We start from the raw sequence: 18498 nt of genomic DNA on the forward strand, positions 1-18498 counted from the left end.
AAATTGCTGGGGCAGGATGCCATTGCAGGTGCCTCATGGAGTTGATTCCTGAAATTTACTAGTGTTGTTGCATGGTTTCCTATCAAAATGATTTTTGTGGTGTTCTGAGTTCTTCTCCCTCAAGTAGAAGATATTTCCTGCCTCTTTACCTCCCTGCTTGAATGTACTCTTTTCCTACTTGCAAACATTGGTGCAATTAATATTAGAAACATGAGAGTTAAACTGAGCACAATTTTTGTACACTCTTACTTTCTCTTGATTCCATTTTGTTCTACACTTAATCTATTCTTTCAGGAAATCTTGTATGAGTATAGGTGAAGTCATGTCCCTTTAAAAAGGCAGAGCAAAAATTGGCATTAATGGTTGCACCTGTAGGGAAGAGAGATAAGAGGGAACCAAGAGGGAGACCTGATAAAAAGCTGCTGTGAGCACTTGCCCAGCCTGGAAAAGGGACTTTTAAGCTCCCTAGGCTAAGAGTGGAGGTTAGAAGTGAAAGGAAAAATGGAACCTCCAGGGTGTGAGCAGAGGATTGCAAAGGTCTCCCTAGCTGAGCTTCTGAGGTGTTTTGAACATCCTATAAGTGAGGAGCAAGCCTGGGCTATCTGCTTCCAGTGTTGCAGAAAAATAGAGCAGTTGATCCAGGGGCTGTGCCCATCACTCCATTCTGTGTTCATAAAAGGTTCTGGGAGCATCTTTATCCATGCTGATGGTACTGCTTCCTTCAAGGTCTACCACAAGTCTGGTAAGAGCATAGGTATCTGCAGATGCCATGGGGTTGTCCCCATAACAGGCTGAAATGTGAGGACAAAGTTGGGGAAAATTCTTTTCCCCTCCTTTTTTTTTTTTTTTTTTTTTGGGTTTTTTTGTTTTGTTTTGGGTTTTTTTTTGTTTTTGTTTTGTTTTATAGTTTTTTCCCTTTCTCTTTTTCATGTCTGCTGTCATGAAGCTATTCTCCTACCTCTACTTCATTTCAGAGGACTACTGATGAGTGATAATACAGATGTTTGACCTACTAATTTTTCTAGTAGTGCTCTATTGAGTCATTTGGTTCTAAGGAATAGCTGTGATGAAAGCCTTCTACCACTTATGTTATTTGAAATAAATAGTGTAAGGCTTTGTTTTATGTACTGCTCTGTTGATCTTCCACTGTATGATTACTTTGTTATGGTAACTCTCACAGCAGATTTATGATCGTTACTGTCCCTTTTTTTTGGTCACTATGTGTAGCCAGTAAGTGATAATTGCTCTGTATTATGTAAGGCTGGGTTGGGCTGCAGCAGAGGTCAGTGCTAAACTAATTCTTCAGGGACTAGAGTGGATAGTAAAGAATAAAGACAAAGATCCTGTGCCCTCCTGGAGGTTGGGTATCAATTAACAACAACAAAATGCATCAGCTGGTATTTTGGGCTAATGCTCACAATAACATGAATCTCCTATGTTGTTTTCTAGGACTCCCCAGATATAGGCCTACTTTCCTCTAGTAGGTGACTTTAGTCAGAGGAGTTAGTTACCTTATTAGAAACAATGCTTTCTGTTCCCCTCCCCTGAAAAGGGCTCTAAAAGCTGTTTATCAATGCCTGGACAGCTGCTCTTCTCCCTGACCCTCGTTTTTCCCTTTCAGATGTTGGCAGCATTCAGCAGTCAGAGGACAAGGTAAGCCTGTGTCTTTACCCTCACTGTGTGTGCAGATACAATCCTGTTGTAGTAGAAGGCCTGCTCAGGAGATGCAGGTGTCTTGGGAAACTATCAAGGTGTTTGAATTTATTGTGCCCTGTGTGAGTTGACTACCCTGTAAGACAATGGGACTGGAAAACAATGTGCACAGATGCTGTCTACAGTGGCATGGGTCACAGTCTTGTCCTAATAACAGATATCTTAGGAGGGCCAGTTAAGGTCATTTAAAAACTTTAAACCAGCTTAAATGGGGGGTATTTCTCATCCTGAGAGATGTGCTCAGTCCTCAGGAGAAGAGGAGGGTGCACATGTGACTGGAAGGTAAGAGCCGTGATGCTCTCAACAATGTTTTGAGCTTCATTGCTTTCTTGGTCTCTGCAGCTGTTGGAGTACTTGGGAATGGTGATCTATGAAGCTCTGGACTGGGGAATTGACAGCCAGGTGGAGCGAGAACTGAGTGATTCTTTGGAGAAACTGCTGTACCTCATGTTGAAACTGGATGACGAGGCAACAAAACCACCAGTCACCCTGCAGGATGTTATCAAGGTTTCCTTCTTCCTCCTTAGTAAATATAGCAGCCTTAGAGGAGTTGATGGAACAATGCTGTTGACCAAGAGGCAAGACCATTTCTGGGAAAAAGCTGGGTGGGCTGTTGGAGGGCAGACAAGGAACACTGGCCTTGCCATCAGAGGCAAAACTATTAAGATGTTTTGAACATCTTAATTTTTTTGGAAAATAATTAAGAAGGAAGACTGAGCATGGCTCTCCCACAGCTGTGTCTATAAAGTCCTTCTCTACACAGTCTTCAAATTCAATGCCTAGAACACTATGGCTATTGAAAAAACTCCCTTTCCCATACTATTTGGCTTCTGCAAAGGCTGGGATTTGAATGTCTCAAACAGATCTTTTTTTCTCAGCCATAATTTTAAAGATATGAGAAACTTTTGATCAGGGCAGGGAAATAGAACAGGGCAAGTGACTCCACCTGCTGTGCGTTGTTGTTCTTTGAACTGGAGGCTTCCCCTTTCAGGTGCTTGTTTCAAAGCATACCATATGGAAAACAAGATATATAAGTTACACAGCTACTTCCATTATTGTACATAAAAGATTGAACATCTTCCTTCTTTGTTCTTCTGTATCTGCAGTAGAAAAAAAAAAAAAAATGGGTAGTGAAGAAGATTATTTTTAACCATGGATTGAGGAAATAGAATCTTGCTTTATTCCATCCTACCATATTTTATTTTTCAAAATTCCAAGATCTTTTTTAAATAGCTGCATTTCTTTCAGACCTGTGAGGAGCACTTGTCCAAGCCTTCTGAGGCTACCAGTCATTATGAAATGACCTGTAGGAGTCTGTTTACTGAATATTTGGAACTTCAGAAGCTTGTGACCATCATCCAGACCTCCAAAGAGGTATGTTTAGCATTACCCATTAGCTGCTGTTCCCTTTACCTTCACACTCACCAAGTACTAAAGTAACTTTCTCATTGCACTAGAAATGGAGCACCTGGATAAAGTTCTATTTTCACAGTGTGAATAGCTGCTGTCTCTGGACCATTTTTATTTATTTGTAGCATTTGAAAGTTTAGGTGTTTGGAGCTTCTAGGCTTTTCTGAATAGATAGAAAATCACTGAAGAGAGTAAGGGGATGACCTCATGTGCTTGCTTTTGTCAGAGACTGAGAAAAATGGATGTGGAAGATTGGCTGGAAAATCCCATTCGAAAGAAGAAAGCCCATGATGTAAGAGATTTATTTTCTTTGTTATGGGGGACTGGGTTTTTTTTGGTTGGCATTGGCTCTCTGAAGCTTTCCATTGACTCCTCTATGAAAAATAGATCTTGAACACAAATTAAACTGCTTGGGTTGTTCAGGAGCCTGAGTAGTTAAAGGCTTAGTTGCAAAACAAGCTGGGGAGTGAATTTGAAGTTAAACTGTTTCATATGTCAACCTCACGTGGACTTCTATTCTACCCAAAGATTGTCTTTGTGGTCCAACTTAAACCACTTCTAAAAATGAACTTAGAGGCAATCTTAGGAGTAAATGCACACAAATAGTTACACAGGCTGTTTCTTCCCACAAATGAGCTTCAAATTCCAGCTCTTGGCAGGAACTGACACCTGCCAAAACTAATCTGTTCCTTTCTTGTAGCTGGACTGAAAGCTCCCAGAAATGTCTTCTGTTGTTGGTAGTCCTGGCATGGACTGGTTCACTCTTATTATGTGAGATCTCTGTTGGTCAGGACTGGCAGGAATTGAAGGCCAGTAGCACTGTCCATCTTTGTGGTTGTGCAACTCCAGCAGCTCAGGGGAGTGAAGGAAGGTGAGGAGATGTCAATCCTACCTTCTGTGCACTGTCTTTCTTGTCTTTGATTGCTGTGCTTTCATAGATGTTTGACTGTGTGTTTGGGGCAGGGCAAGCAATTTACTGTGCTTTTTCAAGGGCCTATGCAGTCAGGACTCAGTCAGAAGCAAACAACACTTCAGGCTGGAGCTCTGCCCAGCATAAACAAATGCTCTGTAGTCTGGAGTCTGTGGAGACAAACAGCAAGCCCCGAGAGACTTGTGGACTCGCTCCCTTTGTCTAAATAGCACTCGCTTTGAAGCGTGCTCAAACTATTCGTATGAAAATGTTTGTGAAATGTGTGTTTGGGCATATTCTCAATTTTGTGATCTATTAAAATAAACTGGCAAGCTATCTCAAACCACAAACTCGTCAACTGCTGTAGCTCTTTTCTGCAGGGAATGCGTGAATAAATACATGGGCTTTGCCTTGTGGCCTGAAGGCCAGTGTATCTGGCCTCTGCTCCTTCAGGAGGCATGAATTCCAAAAGCTGGATGTCTGTTGTGAATCTTCTGCCTCTAGTTTCCAAGTCCCTAAGCACCAGTTGATTGCATTGCTCTGACAATTTCTTGAGTTTAAAATAACCAAGATGCCAGGTTCTCTGGGATCCCACAGGTTATAGCTGATGTCTTGAGTGGCGGTAATCAGGTAATGTGCCTTATGGACCACACTTTTTCACATTGACTGATACAAAACAGATCTTCTGAAATGCAGACCACAGCCTGAGAGCATGCAGTGTTGGACAGTTTCAGCAGAGCTTATCTGTGCATTCCCCAAATTGATGTTCACCTTGAAATCTAAGCAGTGAGACCTGTTAGAAACACGGCTGTCTTGGCACTCACCTGTTGAACTCAAGGTAATAGGTTTAGAGTGTTGTAGTATTTTGTGTTGTGCTGCATAGGTTGTGGAAAGTTAAGGTGGCTTTTGACAATACTTGGGATGGCAAAAATAGAATAATTGCAGTGATCCAGTCAGTAGGAAAATAAAAGCATGAGTGATAATGATGTCACCAACATCTGAAGAATGTTTTGGGTGTGTAAGTTGCTTTGAAATGGCCAGCTAAAGGAAATTCTTAACCCCAAACAAATGTGGCAATACTATAGTACAGAAGTCTCTCTTCAGGTCATGTCTCAGTCAAGTTCAGTTACAATGTGAAATGCAGCTCTATAAAGTGCAAATGTCTTGGCATAAGCTAATTTAAAAGTCTTTAGTACTGATGAGTTTACCCAGAGATGTCTGTGTGTTCTCCCACACAATATTAAATGTAGCTAGGAGACATGGCAAGTGTTTGCTCACTCTTTGAGAGTTCTGGTTTTCTGGAGTTGAGGTATGACTGCTAAATCTAGGCTAAAACAATCCAGCAAAAATGTCTGTCTTCTGAAGGGATAAGTAGAGAGAACATGCTTCATGCTGTAAGCAGAAAAAAGAGAGAAGCCTAAGTCAGATACTTTGTTCTGAGGCAGTTTTCTAAAATGTTTTTCTTCCCTTTCACTGTTTATAATACAGTGACTTGTTCTTACTCAATTTGCCACTGGGATCCAGATAAGCTGTTGATTTACCACTTCCATTACAATGTTGTCTAAACATGCTATTGAGTTGATTACCTTTTTTCCTTCTCTTTAGCTTTTATTGGGTTATACTACATGCCTCAGATACTAGTACAGAAACAGGATGAGCAGATGTGTATGTCTCTAGGCTGAGACTGCTAACCTATGCTGCTGACAAGTATGAGATCCCTTGTCTTCCTCTTTTGTTTTGGGACACTTCAACCCTTGGTTTTCTGAAAATTTGGAGGATTTTAGTGGTAAGATTTGGAATTTCATTCCCAATGTTTCCTAGGATTGTAGATAGATAGTAATATGAAAACACTCTGGCACCTGAAGCACTTGCAGAGAGAAAATGGGTCTATTTTTTCACCTGGCATCAAAAATTATATTTTGCTGAAGAACATCCATAAAGTTAATGTTAAATTTTGAGAATGAGCCTGGTGAGCCAGCTACAGGTTTCCTTGTTGTAAATTAACTTCTGCAAAGAAAAGCAATTTTCTGCTGTGTTGCTGCACCCTGATCTGGATGTGAGTAGAAGGGCACGTTAAGGACACAATTCTGTGTTTCTGAATGACTTCAGCTGTTAAGTGTGCCCTGTTACAAGGAGGGAAGGGGTGCTGCTCTGGGAGTGCTAAGCAGCTACTGACTTGGCCCTTGCTGGTTTCTCCGAGGCATCGCCATGGCCCGATGTCATCTGCGAGCTGCAGGCTGGTGTGAGGCTGCGCAAGGCCGCGGAGCGACCACAGCGCTGCGCGTCTCCAAAAGAACGCGCTCGCTCTCCCTATGAGCTCCTCTTGGAGGACATCCAGCACAGGAGGTACACCCTGCGGAAGGTGAGTGGCTGGAGTAACAGGCAGCTTTGGAAACATCCCCTCTGCTTCATTTTGAGCAGTATGTCTTGAGAACTCTTCTCCAAAGGCGTGTCTTTTTCCAAGGTACATCAAGTTCCAGAAGTGTCTGGGGTTCCCTCTCAGCTGCAGCTCAATATTAGATCACCCTGTTAATCCACCCAAGTACTTAATTTCCAGTAACTTTAAGTCAGAGTAGCCAGAGTTTCATTAATTGCTATGATAAAACTGTTCTTCCTCCAGGGTCAACCATTTGCTTCCCTGCAGCAGTTGTTCTGCCCTGTGCACAGCAGTTTCATGGAACACACTCTTGCTTCCTTGAGCTTTCCACCTTGGACACTTGTCTTTCCAGGCTCCTTGAGCTGAGCTGTGCCTGACATTTTTTTCTTGTTGCTTTGCTTTCCCAGATGCTGTGGTGTGTATGCAAGTTCGAAAGCCCTTTTGAGACAGTTCTCTGCTCAGCCTCAGGCAGAGGCCTCTGGGCAGTGCACTCAGCTATTGCAGGAATTTAGTCAGGGTAAAAAATGTTGAGCCCCTCACAGGGAAGAGCAGTGACTTCCACCTTCACCACTTGATTGGTGAAGATGGACAGATACAAAAATGTCTGGGTTGTTGCTAAAGGCTTGAGATGCTCTTTGCTTGCTGCAGCTTGAGCTGGGAATGATGAGCAGATCTAAAACATTGGCACAAGGCCTTGTGGCATTGGCATGCTTTGCAAACAGACGTCTTGGCAGAAGATGAGACACCACTCGTTTTGTAATAAAGAGTGGTATTACAAAAAGTGAAAACTTTGCATACTGCACTAGACATCAGCTTCTTTTCCTCTTTGTTGGTGCTGCTAGAGTGTAGCAGGTTTAAAAGCTTCAGCTAAACCATGCACCTCCATAAAATTCCAGCTTTTGCTTGGCTTGACTGTGGCTCCAGCCTCAAGGTAATGCTATGTCATGTGTTTGGAGGTGGTATTTTGATGGATATGTAAATTAATAGTATTGGTAAGGAGACAGTTTATCATAGCTAGTTTGTTTTCCTTGGAATATACTGTGTATCAATGCACTATGCAGTACAGAACTGTAACTCAAGGTGGCAGAATGATCTGGGTCTTGATTTTCTTTTTTTATTTCCACTTTTTCTTGTTGGTAACTTTTTCTTTGGTCCACAAGAAGCACAAGCATGTTTGAAGAGTAGTAGTCAGAAGTGCTGAAAGAAAGCAGAGTGCTACTGCTCAGGTCTTTGTGAAGGCTCTTAAACTAGGATTTCTCCATCTGCAAAGCTATTTTAAAGCTTCTCTAGAAAACAGTGGTCTAATTTGCAAATGAATGGAGGCACAGCTAGTGTGGGGAGCTGTAGTGTTGATCTACCTGCACTCCTGCGTGTTCTGAAGTTGTACACACAAGTTAAAGTAAATGGCATAGCCTCAAAATCCAAATAAGTGAACAAGGCAGCTAAAGACATTCATATGCAATTGACTTTTTTGTCAGTTCTCCTCTATGCAACAAGCACAGCGCTTGATGCTTCACATTAATATCTTCCCTGCAATTCTATCTTGCTATTGTTCTAGTTTGTCGTGCTGTAATCCAGTCTCTGGGACTCTGGCCCTAGAACACAGCTGCCTGCTGCTAGAGTTCTTGTTACAGTCCTGTTAACCCGTTCAATTGCTGTCCTCCCTGGAGCCGAGCTTTTACTGATGAGTATGATATGACCATGGTGCTCGTTGGGATCACTCCTGACATATCTCATTACAGTGTTTTCGAGCTGCTTCTCAGAGCAGTTGATGAGCTGTTTGGGCTAGAAGGCTTTGTGGTCCTTGTGCAAGCCTCTAAGGGCTGTGCAGTTCTGAATGCCTCTGGTTTGCCACAGGCAAATCTTTAGCGACCAAAACCCCAAATAAGGAAATGTCATCATTCTACACTTCCCAAGTCCTTGTTTTGTTTTGGGGGGGAGGGGGGTTGTTTGTTTTGTGGGGAGGGGTTGTGTTTGTTTGGGGCTTGGGGTTTTTTTGAGGTGGGGAGGAGGGGTTGGTTTGTTCTGGGGTTTTTGTTTGTTTTGGACTTTTGTTTTGTTTTTAACGCCTTTTCCACCTCCCCGTTCCCAAATCCTGACTTGTATCATTCACTGTGCCACTGAATGGCAGAGTGTATAAGGAGCAGAGAAAGAACTATTTGTTAAGCATCACTTCTTTCAGGTGACCATCAAGCAAAAGCACAGGGCCCTCAAAGTTGATGTAGCTCCTCTCAAGCCTCATCTAAAGCCGGTAGGTGACCTGGTGCTGCATCTGATGATGGCAAAACAAGGTAATTCTGGAGGTAACAGGACATATTGAAGGAATATAAAGTTAACACCTTAGCTACTGGTTTGTGTTTGAGAAGGAATTATATTAACCATACTTAACTTTTGAATAGGCTCTCCTGCCAAACATGGTACTAGAAAAATGGGAGTTGGCATCTTTGTAGAAGAAAGATGATCTTCCTATTTATTCCACTGCTTCTTTAATTTGCAATATTTTGTGATCTTGAAAGAGCTCCTGGAGTTCTTGATTTCACATTTGAATTCTACTGTTCATAGTGCTGGAGTCTGTCTCATGTGCAGGGCCCAGTGCCCTCTTGGGTGACAAGCACTTGTAAAACAGTGCCATTGCTGATGCAGTTGTTCTGTCACCACTGGTCTCCTTGCTCTGCCCCATGGCTCCTTGTGGTGCTATGCTTTGCCTGCAGATGTTGAAAGTGAAGCTGAAGCAGTGTGTGCCACAGGAGCCCAGGTGGCATGAACAGGTCATGGCAGAAGTAAAACAACCACTGAAGCTTCAGGCAGCAGCACAGGAAAAGAGGAGCAGGCCCAAAGGTACCTACTGGAGAATGACCTAGCAAGCAAGTGAAGCATTAGCCAAAAATAATAGATGGCCTTAGAAATGAAAGCCCACTTATCTTTTCAATAGTATTTGTAATGTAAGGGGCAGGGAGGAATACAAGTTTTAGAGGTGATATGGCATAAAAGTGATAGAGGTGGTATGGCATAAGAATAGCTATTTCTAAAAAATCTGTTTGTGATTTATTAAGGCTCAAAAGATATTTTAATTTGCCCTTCATTTTATGGATGTTCAGATTTGTCTGTCCACTAAATGAGATTACAGGATTTTGACCATCACTTGAGAATAAAAGATTGTGTAACTACCAGGACAAAGCCTGGCTAAATATCAAATTCCAATGTGTGAAAATCAAATTTGTCATTTTCTTGTCCCAGCTCTATCTCATTTAGTTTGTGAATATGGGCTTTTTGTTCTCCCTCTCCCCTGCAGAAATGCTTGTGGCATCAAATACTGTCTTGAACTCTCCAAGTGACAATTTCTTACACCTCCAAGATTCCAGTACTGAGTTTAAAATTGCCAACACTAAAACACAGCAGCTGGAAGCAGGAGCTCAGGTAAGGCTTTAGGTGAAAGGACTATGGAGAGGCATGTGTACTTCAGGAATTAGAGCTGCTAGCATATACACAGCCTGGAAGGGCAGGAACAAATCCTAGTGTAGGAAATCTTATCTCAAAAGTGAATGTGGTACTGCTGGGTTTACTGAAATCCTTCCCCCCACAGAAGCTCATTTAATCTTCAAACACTTCTGTTTGTGGCAGGACTGAAGCCTATAGGTACTGATCTCTCTGATCAGTGATAGCATCCAAGGGAATGCTATCACTCAGCCTGAAGCTGAGTCAGAGGAGGTTTAAATTAGTTATTAGGAAAAGGTTTTTCACCTGCAGAGTGGTTGGGCCCTGAAACTGTCTTACCAGCAAAGTGGTGACAGCACCAAGCCTGACAGAATTCAAGAGGCATTTGGACAATGCTCTCGGGCACATGGTGTGACTCTTGGGATGGTCCTGTGCAAGGGCAGATGTTGAACTTGGATGATCCTTCTGGGTCCCAACTCAGGATATTCTATGATTCTACAGAACTGAAGTCTGCTCTGGTCTCTTAAACCCATATCCTGCAGAAGTTAAAATAGCATGGGAGTCTGGCCAATATGGACCAGAATAGTCCTCACATTGAGGCATTTGATGTTAAGTATATTGACATAGTTTGATTTCATGCGGTGTGTGAGCTCACAGAAGGAAAACCTAATGCTACATTTTGAGGAAGGAACTTGATAGGTGAATTCCCACTTGTCTGTCTGTGGAGTCATTTTGAGGAGCACTGTTCTTCAGTAAACCACAATACACAGTCTTTCTTTGGGCTCTTCAACTCTTGGCTCTGTCATTAAAAGCTTGACTGCTTGGTTTTGGGATTCAGTCTGAGCATATTCTGAAGTGCTGTGGAACAGAACTTAAGCCCTAACACATCATGTCTAGCACAGATGCTCTGGCATACAAACAGGAATCTGTTTTCTGTAAATATTTCTGTGTGAAATGCTGTTGCCTAGCTGAGGAAAACAGATATTAATTTAAAAAGCAGAAAATCTTTGCCATATTTGCCCCAGTCTGAGCTACTTGTAGGAATGTTCAGCATTTGAGAACCCTGTGGTTGATGTATTGCTGCTAACTAGAAGGACTTTCATATGGAGACTAATGTAATAAAATTTTTCTGCTTTTCTAGGCAAGGTAGAAACTATGCTGTTAAGATAAAGCATTGGATTTGAGTTAATGAGTTGGGCTAGTTGTTGAACTGTTGGGTTAGTCTCTTGAACTGTTCTCCAGTTGCTACATGTGAGCTGGAGCCAAGAAAATGGTTCCAATGCATTCCATGGATTGTGTGGGGAGGATTTTGCAAAGTTGGTTCCTGAACAGATGAAACTTTAGTACTAGGATCCAATGTTGGACAAGGGAGAGAACAGGTGAAGTGGGAACTTCACTAGCTTGGCTGGAATTTCTTAGCTGTGAAGTGCAGGGGGAATTAACTATATTCCAAGAAGAAATAGAATGCTTCTGAATGTACTCCATTGATTTTTCCCTCTGCTCCACTTCTGGCTGAGCCTTGATCATTTCTGATCAGTTGTGGGCATCCTGGGTTTTGTTAGGCAGCAGTACTTCTGATGAAGTTACCTTGATGTCTTTTCCATAGAGACCATGAACATCCATGTTCTCTGGTCTACAGGAAACCACTCCCAAGCTGCCTGCCAGCACTTGCCTTCCCTCCACCAGGCCATCAGGAGACTCCTGCATAGATCAGTGCACTTCTGGCTGCACATCTAAACCAGGTGACAAAGTACAGCCAATGGCCTGATGGGCTCCTAGACCTTTGGGCTGGGCTCAATGTACAATTCTTTAATCACCTGAAGATACTTCTCAGGAGAAATTCCAATACTAAATAAAGAGTCTGGGGAGGTGCCCTTAGAAAATAATTTCTCTGCAGTTTATTGAAGCTTTGTGTAGCTCCTGCAGCTTCAAAACAATGATTGCATGTTCCCCAAAGGCCTGACTGGAATTTGCAGTAAAAGCTAAATGATGGGTTTGAATATTCAAGTAGAAAGTGCAGCACTTCATTTTATTAGACTAAATGGTGCTAATGAAGCTTCATCAGTGCTTACTGACAAACATAATTACTGTAACCTCTGCTTTTTTTTTGTGATCTGAGCAGATGGATTGGAGGGGGAGAGGTTTAAGTCTTGCTACCTTCAGAAGGCAGTGTTCAGCTTTCAGGGTGAATGCTTAGAAACTGACAGTGGCTTTTCTACACCCTAAAACTCTCTCTTCCTATCTAGAGTTTGCTGCAAATTGCACATCTCCTCCCCTGAGTGCACCCACACCAAGAGATGTTAAGCCTAAGCGTTTCCTGAGCACTGGCCAACAGCAACTGCCTCCTTACAGAGGAAGGTCCAAATCTTTAGAGAGAGGCTTTCAAAACAAGAAGCTTGTAAGTCTGACATGCCAGCAAGCAATCCTGGTCTGATACATCTGGTAGTGACTTGCACTTTGATCCTCATGAAAGCAGTAAGCATGCTCTATGGATTTCATCTTGGGACATATGGTATACCCACCTGAAGTTGGTATGTTATTCTCTCCTTGGAGACGGCTTAAGAGAGGACTAGATGCTGTAGTGTCCTTGTGGTGGCTTTCCCCTTTAAATTATGCCAAATAATTGTTTCTCATACAAGAAGAAAAAAATACCATGGCATTACTTGAATGTGTCCATCAAGCACTTTCTCAAGTAGATTATAATTGCGAGTGGGACTATCCTGCTTTCTTCATGTCCCTTCCTTCTCTCTAGATTCTAATATGTTCACAAGTATCTTTTAAGCTGCAGTAAAGGGCAATAAGTAGTTAACAAAAAGTGGACAGCAGTGTCAGTGACTTTTACATGTATAATATATGTGGAACTGAAGTTATCAGGTTCTAAATGATGGTTGTGGGATAAATACTGGGGCCTGTGTGCTTCTATGCAACCCTTTGAATTACAGCCTCACCCTGTTCTGCCTTGACAAGGCGTGTTATGTCCTTGTCTCTTTCATGCCTTCTGCATCCCTCCTTGCCCCACCTTGGCAAGTCTCTAACTGGCCTCTCTGATGCCTCTTTGTTCAGCAATGTGGTGGGGGATGCAGGTGTGTTGGAGATTAAAGCACAGTTGTCTCTTCTGGCTGTCCATGAGATCACAGCTTCCATTTGTATGGGGCCAATTTGTCTTGAGCAAGAGAGTATTGTGCTGTGGAAAAGAATTTTGTATCCAGGAGAGGCCAGAGTGGCATCTGTTCTGGGGCCTGTTGCTAAGGATAATATGTCTCAAAGGAATCTGCTTGAAAACTGTAGCAACCACTCACCTGCCTGTAGTAGTTTCTCTGCTAGTACTGTCAAAGAGTCAGTCACCTGATACTCCCCATCACAAGCAAAACAGGGCTTTGGAAAAAAATGCTCCTGATCCTTTGGGACCCAGTTTTGAGATGACCTCCTCAAACAGCTGCTTTCTTCAACTTTATCTGATGTTAAACTTCTGTCTTTCAATAGGATTGTCCCTTTCCTACCAAGTGGCCATCACCAACTATTGCTGAGCTGATTGGAACCAGATATGCAATGATGGTGCTGGAGGGACAAGGCCTCTTCCAAGGAGGTAGTGATGGCATCTTTCCAAGAGCAAAGGTATGTTTCTCTTCCTTCTTTTCCTGTTGCCTTTGCCTTTTCAAAAGCTGGCTGGTTTCATGACCCTCAGTGTTGCACTGCAGAGGCACCATCTGCCTTAACTTATCCTGCTCATACCAACTGATTGGAGTTTGGCCCTAGGCTGGAAAAATTTTTTAGTATTTGTGCAGTGATGGCTTCTAATCTAGCTTAAGCTGTGTAAATTGCCTAGAAAGTAGCCCAGCCTTTGCTTGTTCCTTCTTGTCAGATTTCCCTGCAAGGAGAGCTGACTGCTGTGACCATTGGTCAGTTCTGAAATCCCAAAGTAAATAGTTGGGATGTGGTACTGCTAAACAGTGAAACAGGTGCTTGACTCAGGCTCCCACACCCAAACCACCTTGCCAAGTGGACATGAAGGTGGGGCAGATGAGGGGGACAGGGAAGGAGCTGTAGGAGCTGTGTAGCTCAGGGCTGTTGGTCGTTCACATTTCTCAACTTCTGGCTTATTCCCAAATCTCCTTTAGTGGGGGTGTGGCAACCACCCCTCCAGAGCAGATGTCTGGAGTACAGGCCTTTTGCAACACAGATGTGATGAAATCTGTGCTTTTTGGCTTCTTTGGCTTTTTCTGCACTCATTTATTTAGCAGTATGGACAGAGTCAAAGGTTCTACTAGCAGAGCCACACTACTTCCACAAGCTATCTGATGCTCCTGAGACTGAATCCTTGTTTTCTTCTCACCTTACTGACCCTGCTTTAACTTGCCTGCTCTATGACTGTTCTAAAATGGCTTTCTTACCCACTGCTGCTTTTTTAGCTTTCTCAAGTTGTACTTCTCAAGATAATACCACTTCTGACTGCCAGCTGTGTATGAATGCACTCTTTTTTTATAAAGTTCAAGTGACTCATCAGCTTCCTTATGACTCATTTTTTGCTTCAGGATTGAATTCAAATTTGCCCTGATTTAATCTCTTTGGGATTGCTGCAGTCTACCTCAAAGAATGTCTCTCTTCTTCCTTCTCTCTTAACTAGCTACTGTTACACTCTTGCACAATGCAGCTATTGTTTGCTCAAGGGCCTTTTTTTAAACTCCTGTTGTCTGGCAGCTGCCCCAAACCTCTGCATTATAAAAACACTGGCCTACAAGTAAGAATTTTTTTTTGCCTTTTTAGCTTTTAATTCCTGTGTCTTTGCTATCCTTTATTGGACCTCTGTTATTGTATATGAAACTAAAGCCTTTAGAAGGTTTGTTTACGTGCTTGCTCTTTGGCAGCCAGTGGATACTGTTGGTACAAAGATGTTTCCCATTTGCATTTACAAATAACTTTCTTTTCCACAGATCTGTTTCAGCTGCCATAAGCAGATGTTTCTTAAGTGGCCTTACAACTGTTACCTCTGCAGCAGGTGAGCTGGTACAAAAGGACTGAAAGAGGAGGGAGAAAAGAGTGAAAGAACAGTGGTGAGAATTCTCAGTATTCATTGGTTGTACTACTGTATAGGAACAGGTTGCTGAGCCCTTCAGCTCTGTCTTACTGCACAATCCAGGTTGATGTGCCTACTGCTGGGAAGGATGTGGAAAATTTTGTCGCTGAAATAGTATCTCAGTTTTAATCTTAGTATTAAGTCAGCAGTAGCCAAATTTCCTGTGCCAGTATTAGTTTCTCTGAGATCACCCTCTGTGTTTTGCTCTAAAGGTTTGCTCTAACTTCAGCTAAGGGCTTGAACAGGTTCTGGGAGAGAGTCTACACCAGAATCTTCTGTTGAGGACTGAAAAATAGAACTTCAGATCTTGTGACTGGGAAAGGAATTGAACCTACTTGTATCCACTTATTTGTCAGAGGCTTTCTTTTCATGGGAGAGTGAGGGATGAACTTCAGGCTCATTAAGGCTCACTTAAATTTATTTGAAGCTGTTGTGAAGCACTGAATTGATTATAAGCAGCAAGTAAACAACCACTGGAAATTGAGCAACTGTCTGGTGGTAGTGCTGGGTGAAGCATAATGAGCATTTGCAGATAAAGCCTTGAAGCTATAGATGTTGACACATTTCAGATTATTTAAACTACCAGAAATAGGAAGGCTGACAAACTGAATAGTAGAGTTCTCAGCTTGCTCACTTTGCTATCAAATGATTCTGCCACAATCATGAATTCAGACTTACTTGGGAATGTCCCCTATAGCTGCAATATTGCTACCTGCTGAGCTTTACTCAAGTGATTATGCTGGAGACTTTTTATCTTTCAGGGTTGTCTGCTGTGACTGCTGTGTTAAGGCAAGTTTAGTCTTTACAACAGAATATGGGATTTTTGCATTTTCTGCTTTCCCTCCTCCTCACCTAGTCATAAGAAGCTTTCCACTGATACCTCAAATTACTCTCTAGCTTGTTTCTAAGAAAATAGAAGAGGGAATACTATGAGGTGTAAAATTGGCCAGGGTGACACAGATATCTCTTGTCATACTCAGCTAATGCAACTCCAGTTCTTCTTTCTTTCATCCTGTGTAAAGTGTGGGGATTACACTGGACTCCTTTTATACAAGGGTCAGAAAGTTCACTGTATTAATTTTAATTGCACCAATAAATCAATTGCATGGCATGCAAACTCTCCTGCTAAGGAGAATATGTTTCCCTGAGAACTTAGGTGACTTGTGTTGTGATTCTAGATGTCCGTGCCCTTCAGAACATGTGTACATCTCCCACTTCAATTCCTAAAATTTTTGAGGCTCTCCAGAGAAGAGGATCCAGCTACTCAAGAGCAGAAGAGCTCTGAGTTGCTACATGAAATAGAGCACCAGCAGTATTTTGGGTAAGCTGGGACAGGGTTGTTCTACTTTTTTCCTTGAAAGATGTCACCAGTTACTTATGCAAAGATACAAACATGTGGACAGCAGTGTGTAATATTGGGCTGTTCTACTAAATGTTCTGTTGAATGATGAGTTTTAGCCACTGGTCTAACTAGTCCACAGTTCTCTGGAAGTACTGTGGATTTTAGATGACCCAAAGGGAGGAAGTGTAGGTGCTCTGAAATGCATTTTCTGTTTTAAGTATCAGTTTTCTGACATGGATTTAGAAGTGTCCATACTAACCCAGACATAGAAGATTCCTTGTAATAGCTTCATAGTATGAGAATTTCCAGACCCCATCACATTCCATCCCCCATAGCTGGAGGTCTGTCCCTACAGTCCAGGAGTAGCCCCTTTCTACTTAGACATGAAATATCCTAATTGTGGCTGAACAGTGATGCCACAAATGGTTTCTTGGTCCCTCCATGCACATACAGATCCTTTCCTTTTTGTCCCCTGAAAATGAATTATTCCAAAAAGAGCTTTTGACAATTCTGGGTGAAAAAGACAACGTGCAGCATACAGGATGAAAACATACATTATCTCTTTATGTTCTCTTCTTTCCAAAGCAGTTAAATTTTTTTACTGGATAAGCTGGTACCTTCTTTTTCTTTCTGTGAAACCATTCTTTAATGTAGTCAGAATAAAGATACAGTAGTTTCTAGTTCTAAAGCTGGTACTTCAGTTGCCAAAAACCAGGAGTAGTGTTCATTACTGAAATTAACTGCGTGGGGCAGGCAGTGGTTTGATCTTTGAAATGCAAGTTCTGAAAAAGAGGCCTGAGAGACTGCATTACTGTCATACTACAGGATGGCAAAAATCCTGCTGCATGAGGATGCAGACATAACCTTGGACCAGACACAGTCGTTAGCTCTTTGGCTGATATACTCTCAATAGAGAGGAGGTGTCAGTAAATGAAGCCAGTCTGGCGTGTTTTAGTCTTCCAAAGTGGTGTTGATGGCTCTTTTGAACCTATATGCATTTGGCTAAACCATTTTAGCATCCTAGGAGAAGGGGGGAAGAGCACCATGCCCTCTAACAGAAACCTGGGTCAGCTTTCCTACTTTTGTTTTTCTCTCTGCCCCTCCAGTGTACCCGTTGTTTTGGAGCCCCATGGCCTAGCACAGCCCCTGTGCTGTTACACAGGGACCATGGCAGACTGGCTGACTGCAGACATCTGTACATGGTGTGAGCAATACCTGTTGAATGTGGCTTCCAGTCAACAGCACTGCATCCCTCTCAGGAGAATTTCCTGGTCTTGAAGTAAACTGGAATGATTCTGCTCTACATTTCTCCTGTCACTTATTATGTACCTGAAATAAATGAAACATCTTTATGCACCTACTGACATAAAGGCCTAAATGAAAGACCTCCCTGCTGGTTAGTCTAAGCATAGTTAACACTTCTGTATTGTGGAGTATTCTAAAGCTTTGTGAGTTTTAGATTTTAATTCTTTTTATGTGTCTTGGGGGAAATAAATGTTGAAGCACTATCACGCCTCTAGCATTTCTTTCTTTGCACCTGCAGCTCTCATTGTTCCGTGGCACTTTTTGCATTTATTGCTAAGCAGACTTCAGCCAATGTACTGAGCATAGGGAAACTTTTAACCAAAGACCCCTTGAAAAGTGGCTTGGAAAGTGGAGCTCTCAGTTATGTGATCACATCACCCTGCATTTTGCAAACACTCCTTCCTGACTACTCATAGCACTTAAAGCTCATGGCTGTGGTGCATGTAAAGTGGCAGTGATAGCTGCTCTGCTTGCTTTAGGAAGCAGATTTGATTTAGGAAGCTTGTTTTGATTTTTTTTTTTTTTTTTTTTTTCTGTGCACTATCATGCTTTGTCACCAGAGCTTTCTGTGCATCTCACAGAAGTACCCCTCAATGCTGTCATCACCTGAAGGGCAGAGCTGTTCTTGAGAGACTCTTGCTCATTGTCTTTTCCTTAAGCCTTTGCCCTGGAATAAACTGGATTATTACAATATTGCATAGATTTGTGTGTGTGTGTTTAAACAAAAATTGAGATATTGGCCAGTATATTTATTTATCCCCAGGAATTGCCTGTGTGGAAGGGATATAGGGCCTGATGAAGTTTGCCTTGATGAGTTTTGCAGGGCCTGGATAGACAGTGTTGAGTGGACTTGTAGCTGGAATGAGTCATTCTGAAGAAAATAATGGCTGGGAAGGGCCAGCTCTAGATGGAGGAGAAAGGAAGAAAGACAT

General features: G+C 42.3%; 1 protein-coding gene across 3 annotated transcripts; it reads left to right on the forward strand.

Annotated features, from left to right (window-relative positions):
• The first annotated feature begins 153 nt into the window (after window positions 1-153).
• Window positions 154-17769, forward strand: LOC306799788 (protein spire homolog 1-like). Of its 3 annotated transcripts, XM_079301284.1 has the most exons (16): window positions 165-742; window positions 1622-1653; window positions 2056-2220; window positions 2962-3087; window positions 3350-3415; window positions 6234-6395; window positions 8593-8661; window positions 9122-9248; window positions 9703-9827; window positions 11485-11587; window positions 12092-12243; window positions 13329-13460; window positions 14777-14841; window positions 15681-15708; window positions 16098-16240; window positions 17368-17769. In XM_079301284.1, exons 1-16 carry the CDS (start codon window positions 502-504, stop codon window positions 17537-17539), a joined length of 1908 nt encoding a protein of 635 aa, XP_079157410.1. In that variant the 5' UTR covers window positions 165-501; the 3' UTR covers window positions 17540-17769. The 3 variants fall into 3 exon arrangements, 2 of the variants coding, with proteins under 2 accessions (XP_079157409.1, XP_079157410.1); XR_013773682.1 differs by lacking the exon at window positions 15681-15708 and having other exon boundaries at window positions 159-742; window positions 1586-1653; window positions 17368-17501; XM_079301283.1 differs by lacking the exons at window positions 16098-16240; window positions 17368-17769 and having other exon boundaries at window positions 154-742; window positions 1586-1653; window positions 15681-16033.
• Window positions 17770-18498: the final 729 nt, after the last annotated feature.

The sequence above is a fragment of the Erithacus rubecula genome, assembly GCF_903797595.1.
Source record: "Erithacus rubecula genome assembly, chromosome: 1".
Lineage (NCBI taxonomy): Eukaryota > Metazoa > Chordata > Aves > Passeriformes > Muscicapidae > Erithacus > Erithacus rubecula.

Excerpts from the sequence above, each read along its gene's own strand:
- LOC306799788 (XM_079301284.1), top strand. The coding sequence starts at position 502 with ATGGAACCTCCAGGGTGTGAGCAGAGGATTGCAAAGGTCTCCCTAGCT. Across the intron at positions 3,416-6,233 it reads GAAAGAAGAAAGCCCATGAT|GCATCGCCATGGCCCGATGT; the intron begins GTAAGAGATTTA and ends GGTTTCTCCGAG. Across the intron at positions 9,249-9,702 it reads AAAGAGGAGCAGGCCCAAAG|AAATGCTTGTGGCATCAAAT; the intron begins GTACCTACTGGA and ends TCTCCCCTGCAG.